The sequence below is a fragment of the Dromiciops gliroides genome, chromosome 1 (genome assembly GCF_019393635.1).
Source record: "Dromiciops gliroides isolate mDroGli1 chromosome 1, mDroGli1.pri, whole genome shotgun sequence".
In the NCBI taxonomy this organism is placed as follows: Eukaryota; Metazoa; Chordata; class Mammalia; order Microbiotheria; family Microbiotheriidae; genus Dromiciops; species Dromiciops gliroides.
In genome coordinates, this window is record NC_057861.1 from 152,998,253 (window position 1) to 153,025,841 (window position 27,589).

A 27,589-nucleotide genomic window follows, 5' to 3' on the forward strand; every position below is an offset into this window, starting at 1 on the left:
TTCTTTCTCCCCGAGGCGGGAAGGGTTTAGCGGGTGGGTAGGTGCACCCGCTCGGGAGTCCTCGGGCTGGGGCCCTCCCCTGCCATCTCTCCCTTCCTAGTGACCTCAGGGGCTGTTCCCCAGCCCGTCCGCCTCTCCCCTCCCCCTCTCCCCTCTCGACCCCTCGGGTTCAGCTGGGTCGGCGGTACGCGACGTCACGGGGGCGGGGCCTGGCGGCGCCCCGTCCCTTTTTTCTTTGCCCGGCCCCTTTGGGGGGCGGGCTGGCCCGGGTCGGGGGCGGGGAGGGGGGGTGCGGCGGGACTTTGCCTCGTTTCCCCGCTGGGGTGCTTTGACGCCGCGGTGGCGGCGGTGGGTCCGGCCCTCAGTTTTCTGTTCGGTCTCTTCTAAGGGGGTCGGAGCCGGGACTTCGGGATTGGGGAATCCGGGGGGACGGCGCGGAAGTAGGGGACGATGATCCGCCGCAGCGGCCGTCTCTGCCTCACGGCCCCCGGAGTCGCGGAGGGGCTGGCGGGCTGAGAGGCCGGGATTTCTCGGGGGTGGGGGGGGGGAGGCGGCCGGCGGCAGTGGCATGCGGAGCTCCGCCGGGAGCATGCTCCAGTTGCTCCCCAAGCTCCTCAAGTACGCGGCTTTGCAGAGTCGGCGGCAGGAGCTGCTGGCCCGCTGGGGCCCTCCGAGGGCTGGGGGAGGCGGCGACCCTGCGGACCGGCTCCCTCGGGGAGGAGGCGGCGGCTGCGGCGACGGCGAGAGCGCCGGGGCAGCGGACGCGCTGCTCAACCCCTACCAGGAGCGCAACAGTTTGCAGTCGGACTTGGAGCTGCCCGCCCCGGGCGGCTCCTATCCCGGGAACAGTAACAGCAGCTGCAGCGGCGGACCCGCCGCCGCCGCCACCGCCGAGGTGAGGACCTGGCGCTACTGCTGCCTCTTGGGCACCTGTTGGTGCAAGAGCTTCCTGCTGGTCTGCGCCCTGGCCGCCCTGTGCTTCTCCTCTCTGGCCCTGGTCCGCCACTATCTGCAGCATCTTCTCCTGTGGGTCGAGAGCCTGGACAGTTTGCTGGGCGTGCTCCTCTTTGTCGTGGGCTTCATCGTGGTCTCCTTCCCCTGCGGCTGGGGCTACATCGTGCTGAACGTGGCCGCCGGCTACTTGTATGGCTTCGTGCTGGGCATGGGGCTCATGGTGGTGGGGGTCCTCATCGGCACCTTCATCGCGCACGTGGTCTGCAAGAAGCTGCTGGCCCACTGGGTGGCCTCCAAGATCGAGGGCAGCGAGAAGCTGAGCGCCGTCATCCGAGTTGTGGAAGGGGGGAGCGGCCTCAAAGTAGTGGCCCTGGCCCGGCTGACCCCGATACCTTTTGGGCTTCAGAATGCAGTGTTTTCAGTAAGTAACCCCCCCCCCCCCCCAGTCAGAGCCATCTTCACTTTTTTTATTTTAGGTGCTTGTCCCGAGGGAGCTTTGAATATTTAGTGGCACACCCAAAGAGGATTCGAAATAACTTTGTGTGACACTGAAATCTCTTCCTTAAAGGCGAATGTACAAGTTGGGTCATAAGTCTTTATCAAAACTGCACCAAGATTTTTGGGACACCCTGTATAAGGAGTCTAGAATGGAAGTGATCAGACTAGAAGCATCACTGTGAGACGAGTCTTGCTTGCTTAGCACCACAGTGCCTGACAGTCAGTGCTTCAGAAAAGCTTGTTGAGTGTTTGGGTTGAGGAGTTGGGAAGATAAGAGTTTGAGAACATATTCTTTGGCCTCTTACTGGCCGATTGACCTTGGGCAAGTCATTAAGCTCTACAAGCCTTGATTTCCTCGCCTGTAAAATAAGGATACTACTATTTTGCACTCATCAAACCTTTTTTAAGTGCCTACTATGTGCCCCAGGCACTGTGCCAAGCTCTGGGGATAGATACAAAGGAAGGCACAGAGTTTGTTCTTGAGGAGTTATATTCTGATGGGGGAGACAACATGTATTTATGCTGTAGCTTGTATGTACCTAGTAATTAGTAATTACTAGGTACATACAAGACACAGGATAGATTACAGATACTTGCAATACTGCTTCATGAAGCTGTGAGGATCCAGTGGGATAACCATGTAAAGTGCTTTGTAACAAACCAGCATCCTTAACAAAAAAGAAAAAAAAAAGTTGCGTCAGATCTTGGATATTTGGTCCTGTACTTACTTTGAAGAGCGAAACACAAAGCCATTTCAGTAACACATTTCCTGGATTTATTTGGTAAATATCATTTAATAGAAATTAATTCAGTGCTCACATATTTTTTAAAAGTTGAGATATATATGATGCCACTTTTTTCCTGTTCCTACTTATATCTTTTTGCCTACATTTTGACGTTTGTCACTTAAAAGTATTGAAGGGAAGTGTTTGTTTAAAATAAAATTTTAGGTATGTATTTAGGACTGGACCTGTAATTTCATCAGTGTCTGAGGAGTTTCTGGTGAGCACCCTCTCTGCCCTATTTAGTATTAGCTTTTGTGAGGCAAAGGGACTTGCTCCATCCATGTTCAGCATCCAATGTGCCAGAAGCAGTACTTGAAGACAGGGCTTTCCAACTCCTACACCAGCTCTCTGTTTACTTCTGTATTAACAAAATTGAGAAAACACATTGAATGATTTTAGTTTCCAGTAGGTACATGCTTATTGACTGACAATTTGGTTTCTTAAAAGTAACTTGTTCATATTTTTAAAAGTTCTAAAACTTGGGATGCTATGTAACAAAAATAACCCTTAAATTCTATAAAAGTTTTGTTTGCTTAAAATAATATAAATCCTACAAATATCAGAGAGCAGTACATTCCTATAGAAGGGCAGTTCTCTCCTCCATTTTAAAAATGAAATCAGATGTTTTACTTATTTATTCTGTTTGTTTTTATAGCTAATGTTTTTATCCACGCAGGTATGCTAAGTACCAATAAAGCTAGTGTAAAGAGGACTGGATGGGAATGCAAACATAAAGTCTAGTCAGTTTCGTGACTTGTTTTTTCTAGGACCCTCACTGATCAGTCTCCTGATTTGTAGATTGAGTGGGCCTGAATTAAATCTTTGAGGTATCTTACATTGATGGAATTCTGGGATTTCAAAATATGTAGTTTATGCAGAATACATTGATCTTACACCTAAGGAATAATTGTTTTATATAACTGAAGTAGATATTCAGAGTTGTAAAGTTCACAATTAAAAAAAAAGCTATCACATAGTAATTCTAGTGCAATTGACTAATTCTGAAAGGAGGAATATTGTAAAATTCTTTGGAAACTGTCTTACTGTTTTTACATGAAAAAATGATTATTCTTTCTGCTATCCTTTCCCCATGGGATTGTGATCCTTTGTTAAAAAAAAACAATTTTTTTTCCTTTTTAGTTGATTTGTATTTCATGGCAATGTTTTGATTAGTATCTTGAATGATATGACAGGCTTGGGAGGAGTAGGTAAAAGACCTTTCTTTAGTGACATGTAGGGATAGGAAATACATCATTGATTTTATTTGTATAGGGAACAAATGGGTCAGAAAGTTTTCTTTACCGAAACTGGCATTTTTCTGCAACTTAGAGTCTTAGGGAGTTGCTTACTGGGACATTAAGTGAAGTAATATAGCCAATATGTTTAAGAGGCAGGACTTGAACCCAAGTCTTCTTGCCTTCAAGGCAGGCACCTAATCCACTTTGCCACATTGCTCCTGGGTAGTGGGCAGAAAAATTGATAATTGTTGCACCTTGAAGTAGTCTCTTTTTCCAGCTGTGTTTCTCTTCTCACTTGTGACATTTCCAGAGTTCCTTGTGTTGTCTGCAGGAAAAATAGAACCCAAGCTGCTTCATTCCTGACACACTTATTAGTGTAGGTTACTTGTCCACATGAGTTGGATAGAATCCACATCATTAAACCCCGTAGGTAGCTATGAGTCAAGTTTTTATTTTAATGATATACTTTTTTCATATTCATTACTTTAGAAGGATTTTATTTCATTAGGCCGATTTCTTTCAACTGACAGAGAAAGCAGTCCCTCTACATTTTAGTTACTGGTTGTGGAGAGTTACTGTGGTTAAAACAATTTATCCTCACTTCTGTACTTGTCCTGGCTGGTCTTTAGACAATAAAAATAGAAACAATCAACAACCGAGTCTACTTAAAGCTTTGTAGGATTTTTCAGAGCTTGCTTTCCTCTTTCATTACCTCAGTTGAGGAGGAGACTGAAGCAGACGTTGTGACTTGCCTAGGGATATACAGCTAGTAAGTGTCTGAGCTAGATTTGAACTCTGGTCTTCCTAACTACAGACCTCATGCTCAATTCACTGTGAAACAGAACATTGGTGTAGGTTTTTCCATGTAATGTGTAGATAAGGGGTAGTGGGAGTGATGAAAGTGGTTGGTGGTGGTCATAATCCTTTTTGCCTAGCCTTTCTTCCTGTTTTTAAAAGGAGGTAATTACATAGTTGATTTGATACATTTGGTGGATTTGAGAGTCTCAAGAGTGCCTTTCTTTGATGCCTCTGCATCTATGATTCTCTAAAAGTCAAACATAGTCATTTTTAAAGTATCTACTCTACATATTATTTTCAGGCTCTTGTGAGCTAAGCAAAATAGATGATGAAGTCCTTTGGGAAGTGCTTTGCTTACTTTTACTGCCAAGATTTTTTTGTTTTTAGGAGCAGGCCTTTTAAACCCATTATCTCCTTCTGCAGGAGGATCAGGAATGGCATGGGCTTTAAGAAGAAAGGAGACTGAGTTGAGGTGGTTGTGCAATCTCACACTCTGGTTCCAGGCTTCTCCCTTACTCCTTTTGGCTCTGCCTGAAAACATCCAGTGAGTTTGCCTGAATGTTCACCAGGTTTTAAGAAGATTTTTTGTTAGTAATTCAGCTTAAAGTGTGAATAAAGAAATAGACTGGATTTTAGTAAAGATATTTGCTTTTTTTAAAGAAGACGCTATCCCCAGGAGATTCCAGGATCAGACATTTTAGGGGATAAATGGATTTTAACTGGGCTTCTTTCCCTTTTGACCCCTTTTTCACCTTCGAAATTTTTATGCAACTCTGAGTTATATAGGCATACAAAATAGGAATTCATTAACTTTTGCCAAATTTTTCATGACCCCCACATTCAGTTTGGCAAGTGCATATGGGGTCATGACCCAATTTACAAAGCTTTGGTCTAATACAACCTTATTTTACTGAGGCATTAGAGAGAGGTTGCACGACTTACCTGAGGTCTTAGAGGTATTACATAGGAGGGGTGGAGTGTGGGAATACTGGATCTTCTCTCAAAGTCAGTGCTTTTTCACTACCCCATTCCCTGGTAAAAATGGTTTTTAAGTAGAAAAAAGATGGGAAAGGAAGGAGGTAGCCAGTGCCTTTGCATGGTCTTTGTTGGTTGCTACTTCTTTTTAGAAGTCAGGAGTTATAAAACTTTCTTCCCCGTTTTTGAAAGATTTCCAACTTTTTGGTATTCATAACATTTTATTTGCATATATATGTATTTTAGAAAGTTTTGTAGTTTTCTTAAAATTTATACTTGAAATATTTCATCCATTATGATATTCTTGTTTTTGGAAAAAAATAAAAATGAGTCTTCATATTAAAGGCATGTTTTATTTAGTATGGTATTTTTAAACATCCAACTTTTTAGACTTGTGACTTGTGTTTAAGTAGTCTTAAGTACTACACTCATGTTTATATCGAACTTGAACTAGTGTTTAGAAACCATGAATGAGTATAATAATATCTTGCTTAACTTAGAAATGAGATTTCCACCATCCACACTCTGAAGCAAAAAGGCACCTTCTCTCCCTGTAAGCTCTGTTTTACTTTTATTTAACACAGAGTAAGACGATTGGGTTCTCTATCCCAAAGGACATTGGAAAGACTTAGAAGGGCTATATTCTCAACAATAGCTTTGATGAGTAATAGGATAGTTAAGAGATGGGGGGCAGGGGGAAGAACTGAAATCATATAATGCCAGAGATAAAGGAATCTTGGAATTCATCTAGTCCAAGGTTTTGGGAAGCATGAATTCATTCCTTTTAAAACATTCCTGATAAATGGTCAAGCCTCTTTTCTTTAAGCAGTTCCTCCCTCCCATCCCCTATCCCCATCCTTGAATCTTTTACTTAAACCAGAAAAACTGAAACTTTGTACAATCACTTTATTGGAATATCTGACTTAAAATGAGATTTTGTGTTTATACTGTATAGTATAATTTTAAAAAATTAATCTTTGTTTTAAAACTCAAATGTTTTAGATTTAATTACTAATGTGAAAAATACTTTAAAAAAAGAGATGTATTGAAAGGCCCAAGTCAAGGTTATTTTGATGAGTTGAAAAATATAGTCTATAAAAAGGGGGTTTATATTGCTTTTTAGTTCTGCTTTGGATCTCTTCATTAAATATAGGAAATCGTCTATTAGAAGGACTAGGACAGTCATTGTTTCAGTTCTGTATTATGTATCATTCTGTGTATTAAATAATGTATATGTATATACATATACATTTCTCATATGATTGTTACAATAAATCCCTGAAGATAGGTAATCCTGATTAATCTAATTTTTTTGACCATTGGAAGCTGCAAAATCTGTAACAGACCATTACTAGTAATAAGATATTTAATAAGACTGCAGGAGCCATAGGAAGATAAGGACAAAATCTCCAGTTATAAATATGTTGTTGTTCTGAAAATGATGGAAGGGAATTCCCTAATCATAATTTGTCCAAATTACTCTGAGGAAATACTTAAGTTTTCTTGTGTCTGCATAGAAAAAATGAAATATTTCAACATTTTAAGAGTATAGATAATTAAAGTTTTGTGAAATTTCAATTCCTAGTGTTATTGTATAGTGGTGTTTGTTTTGTTTTGGTATTTTATAAGTAAGTGTTTTTGACGCTCTAGCAGTATAAATTTTCACCTCTCAATTCAGAGAACTTTTTTGTTTAATTATGTAAAAAATAGTGATTACATTTTCAACCTAACCTACAAGAACATATTTAATCTGCACCTAAAAGATCATTAGGTTTTCCCAGATTCCTTTGAGCCTTGAGCTCCCCGAACTGTGAGAACAATAGGGAGTAGATTGACAATTAAGGATGAATGAAGAAGGTTTAGTGGTTGGGCCGCACAGGCAGACTACTTTAATATAAGTTAGCCATCAGAATTTAAAAATTAAGCAGAACTTTGGAATTAACGTATTAAATCCAAGCTAAAAATCATGTATTCTGAAATAGGAAATAGTTGCTTTTTACTGAATTAATTACTTTCCTCTTCATCTGATTTGGCTATGTGATATGGATATTAATAATGCAAATTCACATTTATATAGTACTCAGTTTTATAAAATTAAAATCCCCCAACTCTGTGAGGCAGGTAGGTAAAAGTATTATTCTCTTCTTACAGATGAGGAAACAAAGGTTCAGAAAAAAATAAGTGACCAAATGTCCAAGGGGCACAGTAGTAGTGAATATGAGGGACAGGACAAGAGCTCAACCTCTCTGACTCCACAGTGCTCTTTTCTGGTCTACTTGAATGGTTACAGTAAAGGAAACATGAGTGGGTTAACATTGAGATTCATTATTAACAGAACCACTTTTGACCTTACCTTTGTATAGCTGTCATTTTGAGGAAGTTTTCCTTACATAGAAGAAAGATTTGAAGTTAAGGAGCTATATTTGATTCCCAGGTATACCCTCAAAAAGTTACTTAATTGCCTTGGAGCTAGCTCATTTTCCTCAGTGTGAAATGAGGGGGTTGGACTAAATGACTTCTGAGGGTATCTTTGGCTCTAAATGTTTGATATTGTGTCCCCAAGTTTAAACCTGTCTCTGAAGATTTCACCCACTGATCCAGTTATGCTCTCTGGGGCCATAAAACAAGTCTCAACTGTTTTCCATATGATATCCCTTTGAGTTCTTGAAGAAAGTAAATATATACACAGTACTTTAAGGTTTACAAAGCACTTACATACATTATAACCCTTGTGAGGTAGTTGCTATTATTTTCCATTTTTACAGATGAGGAAATTGAGGCTGAGAAGTTGTGACATGACTAGGGGGTTACACACCTTGTAAGTGACAGAAGTGGACTTGGATCTCATGTCTTCCTGGCTCTCAAAGTTCAGTGCTCTTTCAGTTATGCCACCTAACTCTCTCTAAATTAAAAATACCCAGTTCCATCAAGTTAACTTTTTATAAAATAAAAATGTACTATAGGCAATTTTTATTCAACAGATAAGATTTTAATTATATTGTTAAGGAACTTTGACATAGGAAGGACTCGTGGCTTGCTGAAAATAATGAATTTGATTGTCATTGAACTATAACTTAGGTAAACTTTTAATAATGTCACTGTAGTTGTACAATGCATTATACTCTTCAAAAAAACACTGGAACTTGGGGTATTACTATCTCAGAATTTAGGTGTTCTATGTAAAATGAATTAATTTTTTTGAAATGAGTAAAATCACTCTAATAATTGTACAATTAAAAAGTAGAGGTGCTTACAAATAATTCTTTTGTTTTTTTTTTTTTTCTGTGTCCTGGAAGATAGCAGCCTGCAACTTCAATGACTCACTCAATAGTGAGAGATCTAAAGATAGAGATTTCTCTGCTGAAATTTTTCTGTTGCCAGCTGCCTAAATATCATATTCAGAGATGAAGACAGGATGTTTCTCCTGTTCAAAATTAAGTACTGATTTAGGGAGGTATTGACTATTATTGTTAGGTTTTATTTGCTACCATGTAATGCAGTGAATCAGTTCCTTGTGACTTGGTTAGGAGTATGAAATGGAAAAACGTTTATTAAGCCCTTACTACTTACAGAGAGTGTGTGTGTGTGTGTGTGTGTGTGTGTGTGTGTGTGTATGTATGTGCATGTGTATTCTTATGACAGTGAACAACAAATAATCAACATTTTATCTTTCCTTTAAAACCTCTATTTGAGAAGCTTCTTTCATAGTATCAATTTCACTGGGGTTGATTATTTTCCTTGTGATGAGAATCATAAGATTTCCTCAGAGTTGGGAGACATATAGCCTGTCTTGCAATTCCAGTATTGTTCCAATAGATTCTAGGATCAGGGACATTTCCCCCAGAAATTCTCTTGTTTTCATGATTAAATGCATATGTGGTTTCATCAATGCAGATGTTGGCTCTATCAGCACAAACCACAACAGACATTTATTAAGCACCTACCATAGACAGCAGCTTTTTCATGCTTTTTCATGTCCTGTGTAGTTCTTTTCCATAAATCCTGCTATGGCAATCCACCCAACCCACTAGAAGACTTTTTTAAAAATGAGATTATCATTGTAGCACTTAAGCACTCTTATCTCTGACTTTACTGGTTTATGACCAGTCTGCTTTCTTTCTCAGCCATGTATGTTTCCAAAAAAAAAAGTTGTAAAAATTGTCCAAGAGAATCTTGATAATATGCTATAGACTATTTACACCTGTTTATGCCTTTTGTGTTACTTGTGGTTTTTATTCTTCTAAGACTGCAACATTCCATGATTCATATCCATGTAACCTTGTTGCAGGCAGTGAAAACTGACTTAATTTCTCAAATACTATTCAGCCAGATCTCCTCAGCCCAACCCATTGTCTAAGAATGCTTTGTTTAAGATCAATATATTGACAGAATAACCCAACAAACTTCCTTTAACCACTTACATTATTGTGAATATGCATTTTTTTTGTTAGTGAGGCAGTTGGGGTTAAGTGACTTGCCCAGGGTCACACAGCCAGTAAGTGTCAAGGGTCTGAGGTCGGATTTGAACTCAGGTCCTCCTGAATCCAGGGCCGGTTCTCTATCCACTGTGCCACCTAGCTGCCCCATGAATATGCATTTTTATCCATTCTGTTTTCACTTTGACATTGTTAGGGATTTTGCTGAGGAACTTAATAGTAGTTTTCTGGGGTTTCAACTAGAGACAAATATTGCCTCTTCTCCTAGAAGAGAGAGTGCCACTTATTTTACTATCTAAAGGGCAGCACTCAATGGGTGGAAATTGCAGAAAGGTAGATTTCAATCTGATGTAAAGACAAACTTGCTATAAATCAGAGATATTCAAAAGTAAAAGTATTGTGGGAAATATAACGAATTTCTTTCTCAATGGAGGTCTTTAAGCAGAGTCCAGTTGACCATGTTTTGAGCTTGTAAGAATTCTTGTTTAAGTACAAATTGGGCAGGGTTCCTATGAATTCTGAAATTCCTTTGATAGCATATTATAGTGTCTTTTTCAGGTGAGAACATTTGGCAAATGTCAATATCAGTGGTTCTTTTGTTTTAGTTTGGTTTAGGATATCTTCCAAGACACTGGTGAACATAGCTTTGGAGAAAATATCTTTCTATGTTGTACATCTTATTTCATATCAATACTCAGATCATTGAACAAGGTTATCTCTTTGATCACATCCATCATAGAGTTTGTTATAATTTAATGTAATACATGAGATAATCCTTGATGTAAGATTTAAAGGATGGATTTTATTATGAGCCAAATGCTTTAAAAATATATATAGTGGAATATCATTGTGTTTATGCTTCTTATTGAGTAATGTTACTTTTGAGATCTATTCTACTTTAGAAAGTCATATCTGTGAGAGTTCGCTTGTTTCCTTTTAAAATTATTTTTGATTATTCATAGAATGTTCTCAGATTTTATTGAAATGAGAAAGTACTTATTATATATGTCTGTATCGAGTCACTTTTTAGAGTTTAAAAAAAAGTGCTATATGTAGAAATTTGTTGGGTAACTTTTAAAATTACCTCTATTAAAATTTTCTTCTGCATTATTTAAATCTCCTTCAGTACTGTTTTCATTTTTTCATATAGCGTATTTGATACTGAGGTTGTAGAGGTCTGATGTTGTGTTTCAGCAGTGATGATCACTATAGAAATGTCTGCAGATCTGTTGTATTTTGGTCTTTGCATTGGGATGGTAGGCAGGTGGGTAAAAGTGTAAGAAGGCTGGAAAGATAGGAGGCCATATCATAAAGGTCTTTGAATGTCAAAGAATTTTAATTTGATCCTAGAGGGAGCTACTAGAGTTTATTGAATTGGGGTAATGACATGGTTAGGACTTCTGCATCATGATCTGAAAAAGATACATTTACTATTTCTGCCTTTTTATATTTGACTGTAAGGTTTTTATGCCCTAATACATGGTCAATTTTTGTGTATATTCCATTTACCACTGAGGAAAAAGGTATATTCTTTTCTACCTCCATTCAGTTTTCTCCAGAGGTCTGTCATATCTAACTTTTCTAAAATCCTATTCGCCTCTTTTATTTTCTTATTTTGTAGTTAGATTTATCTAGTTCTGAGAGGGGGAGGTTAAGATCTCCCATTAGTATAGTTTTGCTATTTATTTCTTCTTGTAACTCCTCTAAAAATTTGGATGATATACCACTTGGTGCATGCATACATATATAAACACATATGTGTGTGTGTGTGTGTGTGTGTGTATAAATATTGTTGATATTACTTAATTATCTATGGTACCTTTTAGCAAGATGTAGTTTCCTTCCTTATCTCTTTTAATTAGATCTATTTTTACTTTTGCTTTGTCTGAGATGAGGACTGCTACCCCTGCGTTTTTTACTTTAGCTGAAGCATAATATATTCTGCTCTAACCTTTTACCTTTACTCTGTGCGTATCTCTCTGTTTCAAATGTGTTTTATTTATTTATTTTTTTAATAGTGAGGCAGTTGGGGTTAAGTGACTTGCCCAGGGTCACACACAGCTAGTAAGTGTTAAGTGTCTGAGGCCTGATTTAAACTCAGGTACTCCTGACTCCAGGGCCTGTGCTCTATCCACTGTGCCATCTAGCTGCCCCTCAAATGTGTTTTCTTGTAAACAACATTGTAGGATTCTGGTTTTTCATCTGCTCTGCTATTCACTTCTGTTTTATTGGAGAGTTCATCCCATTCACACATTCACAGTTATGATTACTGTATTTCATTCCATCCTTTTCTCCCCGTTCATTTATACTTTTCTTCTTTCACCCTGTTCCTCCTCACCAGTGTTTGGCTTCCAATCACTGCCTCCCTCAGTCTGTCCTCCCTTTTATCAGGCCCCCCCCCCTTCACCTTTCCTCTCTTGCTTCTTCCCTCCCTTTTATCACTGCCCCTTTCACCCTTACCCTTCTTTCCTATAGGGTAAGCTGAATTTCTTTATACAAATGAGTGTATATGTTATTCCCTTTTTGAGCCAAATCCAATGACAGTCAGGTTGAAACAATGCTCACCCTTTCCTTCTTTCCCTCTATTCTAATAGGTTTTTTGCGCCTCTTCATGTGATGTAATTTACTCCATTCCACCTCCCCTTTCTTCTTCTCCCCGTATACTCCTTTTTTTCACTCCTTAATTTTTTTTATATCAACACATCAAATCAATTTATACCTATTCCGTCTATCTGCTGAAACAAGAGATACTATTCTTAAGAGTTATAAGCATTATCTTCCTTTGTAGGGATGAAAACAGTTTAACCCTATTGAACGACATGGTGGGTTTTTTTTTCTGTTTACCTTTTTATACTTCTCTTGAGTTTTGTATTTGAAGTTCATATTTTCTGTTCAGTTCTGGTCTTTTCATCAGGAAAGCTTGAAAGTTCCCTATTTTATTGAGTGTCCATCTTTTCCCCTGAAAGATAATGCTCAGATTTGCTGATAGTTGATTATTGGTTGCAGTCCACGCTCCTTTGCCTCCCGAAATATATTCCAGTAGCAATGTTGGAGGAGAACAGAGAAGGAGCCATGTTCTACAGGTAGAATTGAGAGGATGTGGTAACTGTTTGGACATGTGGGGACAAAGAAAGTGAGGAATTGTGGATGGCACCTAGGTTGTAAGCAATGGATGACTGGAGTATTGTAGTATGGAATACTGTTTAGACGTAGGTCAGAATAGATGAACTCTGAAGTTCCTTCTGACTTCAGGTTCCTATAATTGTGTTTTCAAGATGATCTAGCTTGATCTTATCATGTCAGGCCCTCTGTAGTCTCATTCCCTCGTTATTTCTTTCCTGTTTTGAGCTGTTATTGCTTAGCCTCTTTCATTGGCCTCAATGTTTTTGTTTGTTTTTTACAAATAAACTTTGTTGTAAAATAACACTGTAGTTGGTCATTTCATGAAGATGAAGTGTTTGCTGGTTAAGATTTCTAGGCCCTTTTGGCTTCCATGTGGTGACTGCTTTGCATGCTATTTTTCATATTTTAGAGTTGCCTTACTATTTAAATAGCTCCTGTTAGAGAGTCTGTAGTCGCATACTATCTTTTCATCCATGTGCTTTTAAAATTAATTTTCTTTTCTCTAAATAGTTGAGTATCTGATTACACACAAGCCTCTGATTCTGAAAGGACTACTTTATCTTTAACTTTTTCAAGATTCAGGTGATTTGGAGGGGCGGGGCAATAAGAGTTAAGTGACTTGCCAGGGTCATACATCTAGTGAGTGTCAAGGGTCTGAGGCCGCATTTGAACTCAGGTCCTCCTGAATCCAGGGCCAGTGCTCTATCCACTTCACCACCTACCTGCCCCCCCCCCCCGATTTTTTTTTTAAATGATGTCATTCTATACTTGACATCCAGCATCTTTTGATTCATTTCTTAGAAGTTATTGTTCTTTATGGAAAGATGGCTTCTTGATTCTAAACCATATATGTCTTAATTTTTCTATAATAGCATTTAGCACGAGAAGGGAAAATGGAAATGATCTAGGTTAGCTTGCTTATTTTACAGTTCAGGACCTTAAAGAACAGAGAGAATAAATTACTTGGTTAAGGCTACACGAGTAATAGCAGAACAGAAAATCTACACCAAGTCTTCCAACTTCAAATTCAGTGTGTTGCTGTTATGGAGTATCAAAATGTATGTTAGCTTTGTTTGATGCATCTTGTCAAATTATGAAGCTTTTCTATTTAATTCTCAAGTAACAAATGCTAACACTTAAGCCACAGATATGTGTTTAAACTTACAAGCAAGCACTGTAAAGTGATATGACCAGGTGTTCCATGAAATTGTTTCCTGTTAACATTTGGTGTGCCACAAAATCAATTCTGCCAACTACTTATATTTACCTCTTCAAGGAGAACATTGCAAGATAGTCTTCATTTTACCTGTACTTGTTTGTTTGATTTATAGCAGTAATTAGTACCAAGTAGTTTGCCAATGCCTTGATCATGGCCAAAGATCACACGCGAAAAGTGCTAGCAGTTAAATTAATCATAGGATCTAGAGCTGAAAGGGGACCTTTAAGGCATGATCTAGTTCAACCCCCACATTTTACAGTTGAAACCCAGAGAAGTTACATGATTTACTCAGTCACACAATTAATAAGTAGTAGAATTAGGATTTAAAACTAAGTTAACCAAATGAAGTTTTTTTTTTTTCACTATGCTATATTGTCCAAGTCTAGAAGAGAGATGACAGAAACACAGATAACTACAATATATAATGTTAAATAAATTCATTAAAGGGAAGGATAAAGATTTCACCCAGGACAGAGATTCATGACTTTTTTGTGTATCAGGGACCCCTTCTCAGAATAAGGTTTTAAATGCATAAAATATATCATCTCCCTCTGTTCTATTTGGCTTGATGGCTTAATCAGCTTCCATGAAATAAATTAGAATTTCTGTAGATGATTCTCAGATCTGTTTATCCAGCTATGACCTCTATCTTGACCTTCATTTTCACATCTCTGACTGCTTGATACCTTGAACTGGATGTTCCATAGACATGTTAAATTCGTCATGTCTAAAACTGAACTAAGTCTTCTGATTTCTGGATTACAGTGCAGGGTACCTCTGTCCTTTCACCCAGGCTTGCAAAAAAAGTGGTTTCTTCTCTTCTTCACTCTCATCCCTCCCATGTGCAATTTGTGCCAAGTCCTCTCAATTCTACCTTTTCTAATATCTTATATGCCCCTTCTTTCCTCTGATGTTACCACCACCCTGATGCAGGTCCTTATCTCATGCCTGTAATTATTGTAGAAGCCTGCTGGCTGGCCTCCCAGACTCAAGTCTTTTCTTAATTCTGTCCGTCCTGCACTTAGTTGCCAAAATGATCTCCTAAAGCAAAAATCTAATCATGACATTCTCCCTATTCACTAAATTCCAGTGGCTCCCCTTTACCTTTAGGATCAAATATAAAATACTCTATTTAGCATTCAAAGCCTCTTATAACCTAGCTTCTTTCTTCCTGTGTTTCCTGGCTTCTTATACACCCCTCCCCATATTTGGCAATCCAGTGGTACTGCTCTCATGGTTATTTTTCACATATGATACCCCATCTTGCAATCCTTGCGTTTTCATTGACTCTCCCCCCTGTTCCTGGAATTCTCTCTTCTCTTTTCCCTGCTTCTCTGGCTTCCTTCAAATCCCAGCTAAAAATTCTACCTTCTACAAAAAGCCTTTCCTGATTCTTCTCTTCATTCTAGTTCCTCCTCTGTGATTACCTCCAATTTATAGTATTTTTCTAAACTTGTTTGTAGTTTTTTCCATGCTGTCTCCCATTGAACTCCTTGAGAGTAGTGTCTATTTTCTTTTTTGTTTTGCCTTTCTTTTTATCCTCAGCACTTAATACAGTGCCTAACAAATATTAGGTACTTAATGTTTTTTGAATGAATACAAAGGAAACCAGTTATGTTGAAATTTAGTTATCAATATATTTTAAAAAACAAGTTCAGGAATAGCAGGTTAAGAACCTCTAAACTAGGAGGTGATATTTAATTTGGTCTTTAAATCATGGATACGAATTCAACATATAGAGTTGGATATGGAGAGGGTTTAAGATAGAGGAAACAATGTAAGCAGAGTCACAATCAGAAGTATTATTCAGGAAGCAATTTGAATTTGGCTAAAGCAGGGAAAGCATGGAAAGGAGAAATATGACTAGAAAAATAGCATAGTACCAGTTCACGGAGTAACCAAGAGAAAACTGTATTTAGTAGATACTAGGATATTGCTGAAGATTTTTGAGCAACAGAGTGAAATGACCAGATCTATATTTAACAAAGACTGTTCTGGAAACAGCTTGCAGAAAAAATTGGAGGGGATGACAGAAGTTGGAAAAAACTTTTTAGGTGACTGTTATAGTAGGCTAAGCCAATAATGATAATGATAACTTGGTTGAAATATGAAGAGACAAGTTCCAGAGGTTAGGTTGTTTGGACCTGAAACTAATTGGGTATGGCAGGTGAGGGTTACAGAAGAGTAAAAGATAACCCGAGGTTAATAAGGAAGGAGAACAGTTGAATGTACCATAGGTATAAAATAGTGACCTAAGGAGGAGCACATTGTGGGAAAGTTGATTGATTATGAGGTACCAGAGATGTCTAGGTAGAGAAATCCTGTAGGTAGTTGAAGATGCAGCTCTCTCCCCAGAAGAGAGTAACATACATACCAGTGGCATAAAAATGAGGATGCCAAGTAAAAGAGTATAGCAGCTAAAAAGGAATACTAAGAACAATACCTTGAAGAATACTTGTATTAATAGAATCAGGAAGATAGTGCAAAGGAGAAGAAGAATGTCTTAGAGAAATAAATGTTTCTTAAACCAAGGGAAGAGAGAGTATGCAGTAGGAAGCAGTGAGCTCATTAGAAGCTGCAGGGGGCTCAAGAAGGATGAGGAATGAAAAATTGGTCGAATAGGAGGTCATTGAAGGAGGGAGGTCTTAACTTTGGATAGGCTATAGGATGATGGGAATGGAAATCAGATTACAGTTGAGGAAAGAGTGGATACTTATGAAATGGAAGAATTGGATATGGATAGCTTTTTTTTTTCTGATAAAAGTATTTTTTTCCAGTTACATGTAAAGATAGTTTTCAACATTTGTTTATATAAGATTTCCAATTTCAAATTTTTCTCCCTCCCTCCCCCCCCCTCCCCCAGACAGCAGGTAATCATATATATAGATAGGTAGATAGATATAGATATAGATATAGATAGATCAGGGCAATAAGGAAAAACCTCAAAATAGAAAAACAACAGCCCCCAAACCAAAAGAAATAGTATTGTTCAATCAGCATCCATACTCCACAATTCTTTATTTTTTTCTGGATTTGGAGATCCCCTTCCATCATGAGTCCCCTGGAACTCTCCTGTACCATTGCATTGGTGAGAAGAATCTAGTCCATCACAGTAGATCAACACTCAATGTTGATGATACTGTGTACAGTGTTCTTCTGGTTCTGTTCATCTCACTCATCATCAGTTCATGCAAGTCCTTCCCGGTTTCTCTGAACTCCTCCTGCTCACCATTTCTTACAGCACAATAGAATTCCATTCCATTCATATACCGCAACTTGTTCAGTCATTCCCCAATTGATGGGCAACCCCTCAATTTCCAATTCCTTGCCACCACAAAAAGAACAGCTATAAATACTTTTGTACATGTGGGTCCTTTTCCCTATTTATTTATTTATTTTATTTTTTATTTTTTATTTTTAAATTTTTTTTGGTGAGGCAATTGGGATTTAAGTGACTTGCCCAGGGTCACACAGCTAGTAAGTATTAGGTGTCTGAGGCTGGATTTGAACTCAGGTCCTCCTGAATCCAGGACCAGTGCTCTTATCCACTGTGCCACCTAGCTGCCCCCCCCTTCCCCTTTTTATGATCTCTTTGGGAAAAAGACCCCAAAGTGGTATTGCTGGGTCAAAGGGCATGCACAGCTTTATAGCCCTTTGGGCATAATTCCAAATTGCTCTCCAGAATGGTTGGATCAGTTCACAGCTCCACCAATAATGCATTAGTGTTCCAGTTTTCCCATAGCTTCTCCAACATTTATTATTTTCCTTTTTTGTCATATTAGCCAATCTGATAGGTGTCAGGTGGTACCTCAGAGTTGTTTTAATTTGCATCTCTCTAATCAATTGTAATTTAGAGCATTTTTTCATATGGGAATAGATAACTTTGATTTCTTCAGAAAACTGCCTGTTCATATCCTTTGACCATTTCTTAACTGGGGAATGACTTGGATTCTTATAAATTTGATTTAGTTCCCTATATATTTTAGAAATGAGACCTTTATCAGAAGTACTGGCCATAAGAATGTTTCCCAGCTTTCTGCATCCCTTCTAATTTGGGATACATTGCTTCTGTTTGTACAAAAACTATTTAATTTAATGTAATAAAAATCATCCATTTTGCATTTCATAATATTATCTATCTCTTGTTTGGTCGTAAACTGTTCTCCTTTCCAAAGATCTGAAAGGTAGACTATTCCTTCCTCTCCTAATTTACCTATGGTATCACCTCATGTCTAAGTCATGTACCCATTTTGACCTTATTTTAGTATAAGGTGTAAGATGTTGGTCTATGCCTAATTTCTGCCATACCATCTTCCAGTTTTCCCAGCAGTTTTTGTCAAATACTGAGTTCCTATCCCAGAAGCTGGAGTCTTTGGGTTTATCAAACAGTACATTACTAATGTCATTAACTACTGTGTCTCCTTATGGATAGCTTTTCTAAGGTTTAGCGGTAAAAGAGAGAAGAGAAATGAAAATGTAGCTGAATGAAGAAAGCTTTAAGTGGTGTCCACAACGGGAAATAGTTCTCTTTCTTCTGTTGTGTCCCAATATATGAAGTCTTGTGTTCAGTTTTATGCCCTACATTTTTCCTTTCTTTTTTAGACAATTTATTATTTAACATTCTTTTTTTAAATTTTGAGTTCCAAATTCTCTCCTTCCCTCTGGCCCCTCCCCCCACCCTTTGAGAAGGCAAGCAATATTATAGCAATTATACATGTGAAATCATGCAAAACATATTTACATATGAGCTATGTTGTAAAAAAAAGAACAAAAAATAAAACAGAAAATAATGTTTCAGTTTGCAATCAGAGTTCTCTATCTGGAGGTAGATAGCATTTTTCATCATGTGTCCTTTGGAATTTGTCTTGGATCATTGTATAGATCAGAGTAGCAAAATCTTTTGCAGTTGATTATTACAATATTGCTGTTATTATGTACAATACTTTCTTTTGGTTCTGCTCACTTGCTCTTCATCGATTCATATAGATCTTAGGATTTTCTGAAATCATCCTGCTTGTCATTTCTTATAATACAATAGTTTTCTATCACAATCATCAGAAAACCATAAAGTTGTTCAGCTATTCCCCAAATGATGGGCATCCCCTCAATTTCTTTTTTTTTGTTTGTTTTTTTTGTTGTTGTTGTTGTTTGTTTGTTTTTTGTGGGGCAATGGGGGTTAAGTGACTTGCCCAAGGTCACACAGCTAGTAAGTGTCAAGTGTCTGAGGCCGGATTTGAACTCAGATACTCCTGAATCCAGGGCCGGTGCTTTATCCACTGCACCATCTAGCTGCCCCATCCCCTCAATTTCTAATTCTTTGCCATCACCATAAGAGCTGCTTTAAATGTTTTTTGTACATATAGGTACTTTTCCTTTTTTAGATTTCTTTGGGATACAGACCTAGTGGTATTGCTAGGACAAAGGGTATGTGCAGTTTTATAGCCTTTTGGAAATACTTTCAATTGTTTTCCAGAATGATTGGACTGGTTCACAACTCTTACCAGCAACGCATTAGTGTCCCTACTTTTCCACATCCTCTCCAGCATTTGTCCTTTTCCTGTCATATTAGTCAATTTTATACATATGAGGTGGTACCTTAGAATTGTTTTAATTTTAAATTCTCTAATTACTAATCATTTAAAGCATTTTTTTCATATTGTCTGACCATTTATCAGTTGGGAAATGGCTCTTATTTTTTAGAAATTTAGCACAGTTGTTTATATATTTGAGAAATTAGGCTTTTATCCGAGAAGCTTGCTGCAAAAATTCTTTCCTAGTTTTCTGCTTTTCCTTCTAATTTTGCCTGCATTGGTTTGTTTGTATCAAAACTTTTTAATTTCAGGTAATCAGAATAATTCATTAAACTTCTTGTGATCTTCCCAATCTCATGTTTGGTCATAAAATCTTCCCTTATCCATAGATCTGACAGGTTAGGTTTTTTTGTGCTCCTCTAATTTGTTTGTTATTACTCTCAGTGACAAAACAATGTTCTTATTTTGATCTGATCTTGGTATATAGTGTGAAATGCTCCTTTATGCCTAATTTCTGCCACAATGCTTTCTACTTTCCCCAGCAATTTTTGTTAAATTTTTTGTTAAATAGTGAGTTCTTGCCCTAAATGCTTGGATCTATACTAGATTATTGTGGTCATTTATTATTGTGAATTTGTGCTCTACATTTTAGAAAAGGTACTGACAAACTGTGCCTACCAAAGGGGCAGTGAGAATGGTGGTCAATTAGAAAATGGAAATCAAATAGATCAGAAACTGTGGCATAATGATACTAGTTGAAGGACTGCTTGATTAAAGAGATGACTTAGGGGACCTTACCCCCCCCCAGGTGATATGGAAGAAAGATTACATTTGTTTTAGCTTGGTATAACAGTAGTAGGCCTCCACCAGTCTCTGACGGGCCATGGGTCAGCGCCTTGAAGAGCCACAGACCACAGTGTGGCTGTGTGTTGTATCTACCCCATGAGGAGTAGCTCAAGTGTACTCTCCAGGGCGCTGGCCTGGGCAGATCAATATGGAAAACAAGCTATTTCCCATGCATAACAGTACAGAACTAATAACAGCATATGTTAAATGTTTCAGAGAGCTATATTTTAGGATTGTGTAAAGTAGAGATACCTGATAATTAGAGCTTTTCCCAAGTGAAATGGGCTTCTTCATCATTAGGTAGTAAATTTCTCATCACAGTATATGATAATATATTAGAGGAGATTTTTGTTCTGTTACGGATAAATTTACAATGGAAGATTTTTCCAACTCAGATTTTGGGGTTTTCTAATTAATCATGACATTCTCTTATGCCTGAAATGCATTCTTTCACATGGCTCAATGAAATATCAGTCATCCTTTAGTACTTAGACAAACTGACCCCTCCAGGAAACCTTCCTAGCTCAAGTCAAATTATTTTTCACATCTTCATCTTTGCATATCACTTTTTAATATCTCTTTTAAGTACTTCTGACCTACTTTGCATTGCCTTTTCTTTAATGTGTGTTTGAATCACTCCTCTAGGTTTCATGATAAATGGTCCTCTATTTCTCATTTTCCACTGGTCACAGTAAAAGAAGACTTGTGTTTTTTCCATTGCATAGCACAATATGTCTAAAAGAATTTTCAATTGATAAAATCTGGTAACCCAGGGTATCTGGCCTTGAGACAGTAGATATTTAGTCTTTTGGAGGTCTGGTATTTCTAGGGAAAGCACAGCTAAATCACCTTAGAAAAATGTATAGACTGTATGTTTAGAATGAATGAGCATACACTTGCTATTCAATTATACCGGGTGATGTTTTCAGTCATCTAATATAAATGTTATACTATACTGTAAGGATCAATTCTTAGGTGAAGTCAGAACAGTAGGACCAATTGATTTTTAGTGATTAGAAGAAATAAACTTTTAAATATGTTTTATATTATGTTATTCAAAAGAAAGATATACAGATTGTAGAGCATGAGAAAAAAGATTTCTTTGATCAGGCTGTCATATTTTAGGGGCTCAGGATTTCAGTTTGTTCCTTGATTGCCATTTTAATGATATCTACCTAAGAGTTTGTTATTTTAAGTGTTAGAAATCTAGTGTAGATATAATTGATTGTATATTGTCAATTTCATAGTTAATGCTAATTATATGTTGTAATTAAAGCACTTGTGTTGTTTTAAAAGCTAGTTAGTGGGGGCAGCTAGATGGCGCAGTGGATAGAGCACCGGCCCTGGAGTCAGGACTACCTGAGTTCAAATCCGGTCTCAGACAGTTAACACTTACTGGCTGTGTGACCCTAGGCAAGTCACTTAACCCCAATTGCCTCACAAAATTAAAAAAAAAAAAGCTAGTTAGTGGCAAATTTGCTTTCTGACATGGAGATAAAAAATTAATTCTTTAAATTCTACAAAGGTATATGTTTTATGACTTGGTATTATTCCGGTATAGACTAATAACATTCATTCTCATTTCATTTTATTAGAATTATGCTTTCCTTTTGGAGCAATGTACAATATTTGGTTTTATTCTAAAATTTTAATTGTTAACTGAATGGCAGTGTTACATAGTGGATAGAAAGCTGCTTCCCACGTCAGGAAGAAGAGGCAGGTTTGAGTCCCATTTCTGACACATGGGCTGTATGACCCTGGGTAATTTACTTAAACTCTGTTTAAACTTCCAAGAGTAGAAATTGTGGAGAAGATGCTGATTTGCATTGTTAAAGAAATCTCACTAGGCTTTCTCTACACTTGATTTTCTAATTATTTGAATTAAGATGTTTATAATAGCTTTATTGTACGCATAAAGATAGTTATAGTTTAAATGAATAGTAAAGTTTATGTACATTTTATACAACCCTTGCCTTTTTTTTAAAGAAATAAGAATGTTTTTATATGAAGATATTTTAGCTTATAGAAACAGTTTTTGTTCAATCAGAATGATATTAAGTAATGCGTTCCTCCTTTTTAATCTACTATTTTAGATTACAGATCTTTCATTACCCAACTATTTGATGGCATCTTCAGTTGGACTGCTTCCCACCCAGCTCCTAAATTCTTATTTGGGTACCACCTTGCGTACAATGGAGGATGTTATCGCAGAACAGAGTTTTAGTGGCTATTTTGTTTTTTGTTTACAGGTAAGTTTGGGTGAATAGTTGACCTTTTAGTGTTGACTTTAAAAAAAAAATACCAGACACTTTGATGAAAATAATTTGACAAATCTTTCCCTTTGTTCTCTTGCTTGAGCAATGCTGTCTTAAGTTGTAATCATATTTAAACCTCATGTAATACATATATATCTTATGTGTCTATCCTTGTGGGGAGGGGGAACCAAAACAAAGTATTACCATAAAGTTAGATGTTATGAGTTCTGTTTGCTTTTGTGTTTTTTCATAAGTCTCGTAATGTATTACAATATGCTTTATTATGTATGTATTCCATTCCATTTCTAGTTTGAGTTTTGGAATGGGTTTGCAACTAGTTGAGAATTTTCAGAACATTTTTCATTAGGTAAAGTGCAGTGATAGTACTGATTTGGGGGGTGGGATGGGCAGGGCCCGGGGTAGCGGTAGTAGTGAATAGGGAAACTCCTTCCATCAATGTAGATCTGCAGTTGCTCTGCAATTTATTCTTTGAGAATTGACTGGTCTGGCCTCAGACACTTGACACATACTAGCTGTGTGACCCTGGGAAAGTCACTTAAGCCTCATTGCCCTTCAAAAAAAAAAAAACAAAAACAACAGCAACAACAAAAGAGAATTGACTGGAACATTGAGAGGGTAAGTGATTTGACCATGTTCACATAGCTAGTATGTGACAGAGGCAGAATCTGAACCCACCCCTTGTTGATGCTAAGGTTATCCATCCCTCTATTCACTGCCTTTGATAGTATCACTAAATAAATAAAATAATATTATCTTAATTTTATTTTACTGTTATTCATTTTGAATGAACAGCACAAATGAAGTCAACTATCTCAAAATTGCACACAGGAAGAGTTCATCAGAAAGCCATTTGACGATGATTCTTTTATTTCCTGAGGCTGACTAAAATTGAGTAGTTGATGGGGTGAGCTGATAAAATTGTAGCAGTGTCATATTAAATTACATTTTTAGCTTTGTGGAGGCAACAACTGAATGGTTTTGACATATATGTCAGTTGAACATAAGAAACCATGATTGAAAATTTAGAGTTGGTGCTATACTTCATAAATTCTTAGGGGACTATATTAAAATCAGAAAATGTGATAATAAGTGTGGAACCAAAGTTAATTTTCTGTGTGCTTCTGATATAAAAATTTAATGAAAGCCTTGGAATATTTACATTTGTGTCTCGATTAAATAAGTTAAGTCAGAATGAAGTACTGGTTTTTAAATAAACTCATGTTCTTGTTGAAGTTTAGGAATTTTGCTCTTATAATTATTTGGATAACATAATTTTTCAGCAGAATTTCATTTCGTTTAAGAAAAATGAGACTTGGGGGCAGCTGGGTGGCACAGTGGTTAAAGCACTGGTCCTGAATTCAGGAGGACCTGAGTTCAAATACGGCCTCAGACACTTGACACCGTGTGACCCTGAGCACTTAACTGTCATTGCCCTGCAAAAGAAAGAAAAAAAAGAAAAGAAAAAAAATGAGCCTTTAGGATTAGAGTTTGCCATTTTGTGATTTAATTGGAAAATAAGTCCTCTTTAAGTGGAATTTCTATACATTTGCAATTTAATGTTAATTAATTGATCATAATAACCTTGAGGATTCTACAAGATTTAGATGTACCTTCTGAATCATCAAAGAAAGATTCAGTTATGTTTAGAATTATATAATATTCAAACTTAAAAAATTACTAAGCCATGTATAACTTAAATACTCTGGTAAGAATACTTCATTCTATATTCGATAACAATTCTTATAGTATTTGTAAATTAGAATATTTTACATTTCTATTGTGGGTTATGTAATGGACCTATAACAGCATGAAAGATTGAATGTTCCTTATTTGTTAAGAGTGCTGGTTCCCTAAAATATGGGAGGCTATTCTTTTGCCTCTTTAAATGAGAACTGACAGACTTTCGATACCCGTGGGAATAATTGCAGTGTAACCATTTCCTTAGAAGTGGACCTGGGTGGATACCAGGGTGGGGAAACCACTTGGGGTTCAAATAGGAATGGTAGTTCAGACTTAATCAAGACATTAGTCCAGAGACTGAAAAGATCTTTTCCTCCCCTATAACCTAGTATCCTCTTAGTCTCCTGCCATAGTTCATCACTAGCCACTGTAAACATTCAGAATACCTTTGAAGTATAACTGCTGTTTGCTTTTTACTCACATTGAGGTGTAATTGAAATGAGTTTTCAGTTTTTATTCATTGCTGCCATGGAATAACTGCTGCAAATTGCAGACCACAGGTGTGTAGTTTGAAGAGCTTACTTTACTTCTCCTTAGCCAAGTTCCTGAAATTAGTGTTAGAATTATCATTTGCAGAATTCTTAGAGATGAAAGGAGCTTTAAAATTCACTAGATAATATATGAAGCAGGAGATAGGGCTTTATAAAAATTCTGATATACACATAATTAGATGTTATCCAAGTCCTGACAATCATTGCCATACTTTCTTAGTAATATCATTCTTCAGAATAGCAAACCACCATCTTGTATTCTTTGTGACAGAAAAGGGACAAGTGAAGTCCAACAGTCAAATCAATCCATAAACATTAAGTGCCAAATATGTGCTAGATACTATTAAGCAGTGGAGATACAAAAAAGGTAAAAGACCGTTCTTGCTCTCAAGGAGCTCACAGTGGTGTAAGACAACACGAAAACAAACCATGTGCAAACAAGATATATAAGGGACAGATTGTAGAATGGCACTAGAAGTAAGGGGCACCAGAACAGGCTTCTCATAGAAGATGGGTTTTTATGACTTGGAATGAAGCCAGGGCAGAGGGACAGTATCTTAGGTATGGGAGACAGCCAGTGAAGATGCCTGGAGTCTGGACTTGGAGTATCTTGTGCAAGGAATAGAGAGGAGGTCAGTGTTGCTGGATGTTAATAAGAAGACTGGGAGGGGAGAAACTGGAGTAGCTTGTGAGGGATTTTGAATACCAAATAGAAAAGTTTATATCTGATCTTGGAGGTGATAAGAAGCCCCTGAAGTTTATTGAATTGAAGGGTTACATGATCACATTTGTGCTTTAGGAATATTTAATTTGACAGCTGGATAGAGGATGGATTAGAACGGGAGAGACTTGAGGCAGAGACCAGAAAGCTCATTAAAGGAGCAATTGTCAGGATCACATAAGATTTAGTTACTGCTATAAGGGAGCAGAGGACTAGGAAACTGATATTTCAAAAGGCAAAATATACTGTGCTATGTAATTGAGTTAACATTGTTAAGTTGTGTCTGACTCTTTGTGACCCCATAGACCATAGCATGCCCTTCTAGTCCTCTACTATCTCCTGAAATCTGTCCAAGCTCATTTTCATTGGTTCCATAGCATTATCTATCTCATTCTCTGTCATCTCCCTCTACTTTTGCCTTCAGTTTTTCCCAACATCAGGGGGTCTTTTCCAAAGAGTCCCAAATTCTCATTATTTACCAAAGTAGCTTTAGTATTTGACCTTCCAATGAACAATTTGAATTAATTTCTTTTAAGTGTTGACTGATTTGACCTCTTTGCTGTCCAAGGGACTCTCAAGTCTTGTCAAGCACCACAGTTCAAAAGCATTGATTCTGTGGTATTCAGTAGTCTAACTCTCACAGCCATACATTGCTCCTGGAAAAACCAAAGCTTTGACTAATATAAACCTTTTTCAGTAAGGTGATGTCTCTGCTTTTTATTATGCTCTCCAGATTTTTCATAGTTTTTTTTTTCCAAGGAGCAAGCATCTTTTAATGTCATGGTTAGAGTCACTGTCTTCAGTGATCTTTGAGCCTAAGAATATAAAATCTGACACTGCTTCCATTTCTTCTCCCTTTGCTTGCCAGGAAGTGATGAGACCAGTTACCAAGATCTCAGTTTTTTAAATGTTAAGCTTCAAGCCAGATTTTTCAATCTTCTCTTTCATCCTCAAGAGATATGATTGTTTTTAACTTTCTGTCATCAGAGTAATATTGTCATCATATCTAAGCTTGTCTGTTGATTTTCTCTGACCAGCCTTAATTCTGGCTTTTGATTTGTCTAGCATGGCATTTAGCATGATGTGCTCTGCACATAAGTTAAATAAATAAGGTAATAATATACAACCATATCATACTCCATTTCCAATCTTAAACTAATCAATTCTTCCATGTTTGGTTCTAGCTGTTGCTTCTTGACTTGCATGCAAGATGATCTGGTACTCCCATGTCTTTGAGGACTTGCCATATTTTGTTGTGATTCACGTAGTTCAGAGGCTTTAGTGTATTCAATGAAGCAGAAGTAGATGTTTTTTCTGGAACTCTCTTGCTTTCTCCATAATCCAGCAAATGTTGGCAATTTGGTCTCTAATCCCTCTGCCTCTTGGAAAACCTGCACTTTTGGTAATTCTTGTTTCACATTTCTGAAGCCTAGCTTTTGCAGAATCTTAAGCATAACCTTGCTGCTATGTTAAATAAATGCTATTGTTTGGTAATTAGAATGTTCTTTGTCATTGCCCTTCTTTAAGATTGGGATGTAAACTGAGCTTTTTCAAACCAGTGGCCACTGTTGAGTTTTCCAAATTTTCTGGCATATTGAGGGTAACACTTTAACAGCATCATCTTTTAAGCTTTTAAGTTGCTCAGCTAGAATTCTGTCACTTCCAATACCTTTCTTGTTAGCAATATTTCCTAAGGTCACTTGATTTCCTTCTGCAGGATGTCTGGCTCTAGAAAGTTAACATACCCAACAAAATTGAATATATTCCTACAGGGTAAAAAAAAGTGAACCTTTAATGAAATATAGCATTCTAAGCAAACATTTATTAAAATCCTACTATGTGCCAGGAACACAAATATTGTAGGCTATAAACACATTCTATTGCATTTTACATTTGATGAAATTATATTTACATAGTAGATGAGTAAAAAATATCCATTTAAATATTTATCTGTATAC

At 37.3% G+C, this 27,589-nt stretch overlaps 1 protein-coding gene across 2 annotated transcripts in view; it reads left to right on the forward strand.

The window, feature by feature from the left end:
- Window positions 1–514: 514 nt before the first annotated feature.
- The window catches only part of TMEM64 (transmembrane protein 64), a 33,706-nt gene continuing 6,631 nt past the window's right edge, over window positions 515–27,589 (forward strand). Inside the window, exons 1-2 of one of the 2 annotated variants that reach the window (XM_043979145.1) lie at window positions 517–1,375; window positions 22,497–22,652. In XM_043979145.1, coding sequence (XP_043835080.1) covers window positions 569–1,375; window positions 22,497–22,652 — 963 coding nt within the window. In that variant the 5' untranslated portion in view covers window positions 517–568. Of the gene's footprint in view, window positions 1,376–22,496; window positions 22,653–27,589 lie in introns of both variants that reach the window. The other variant, XM_043979146.1, reaches the window with a different exon arrangement.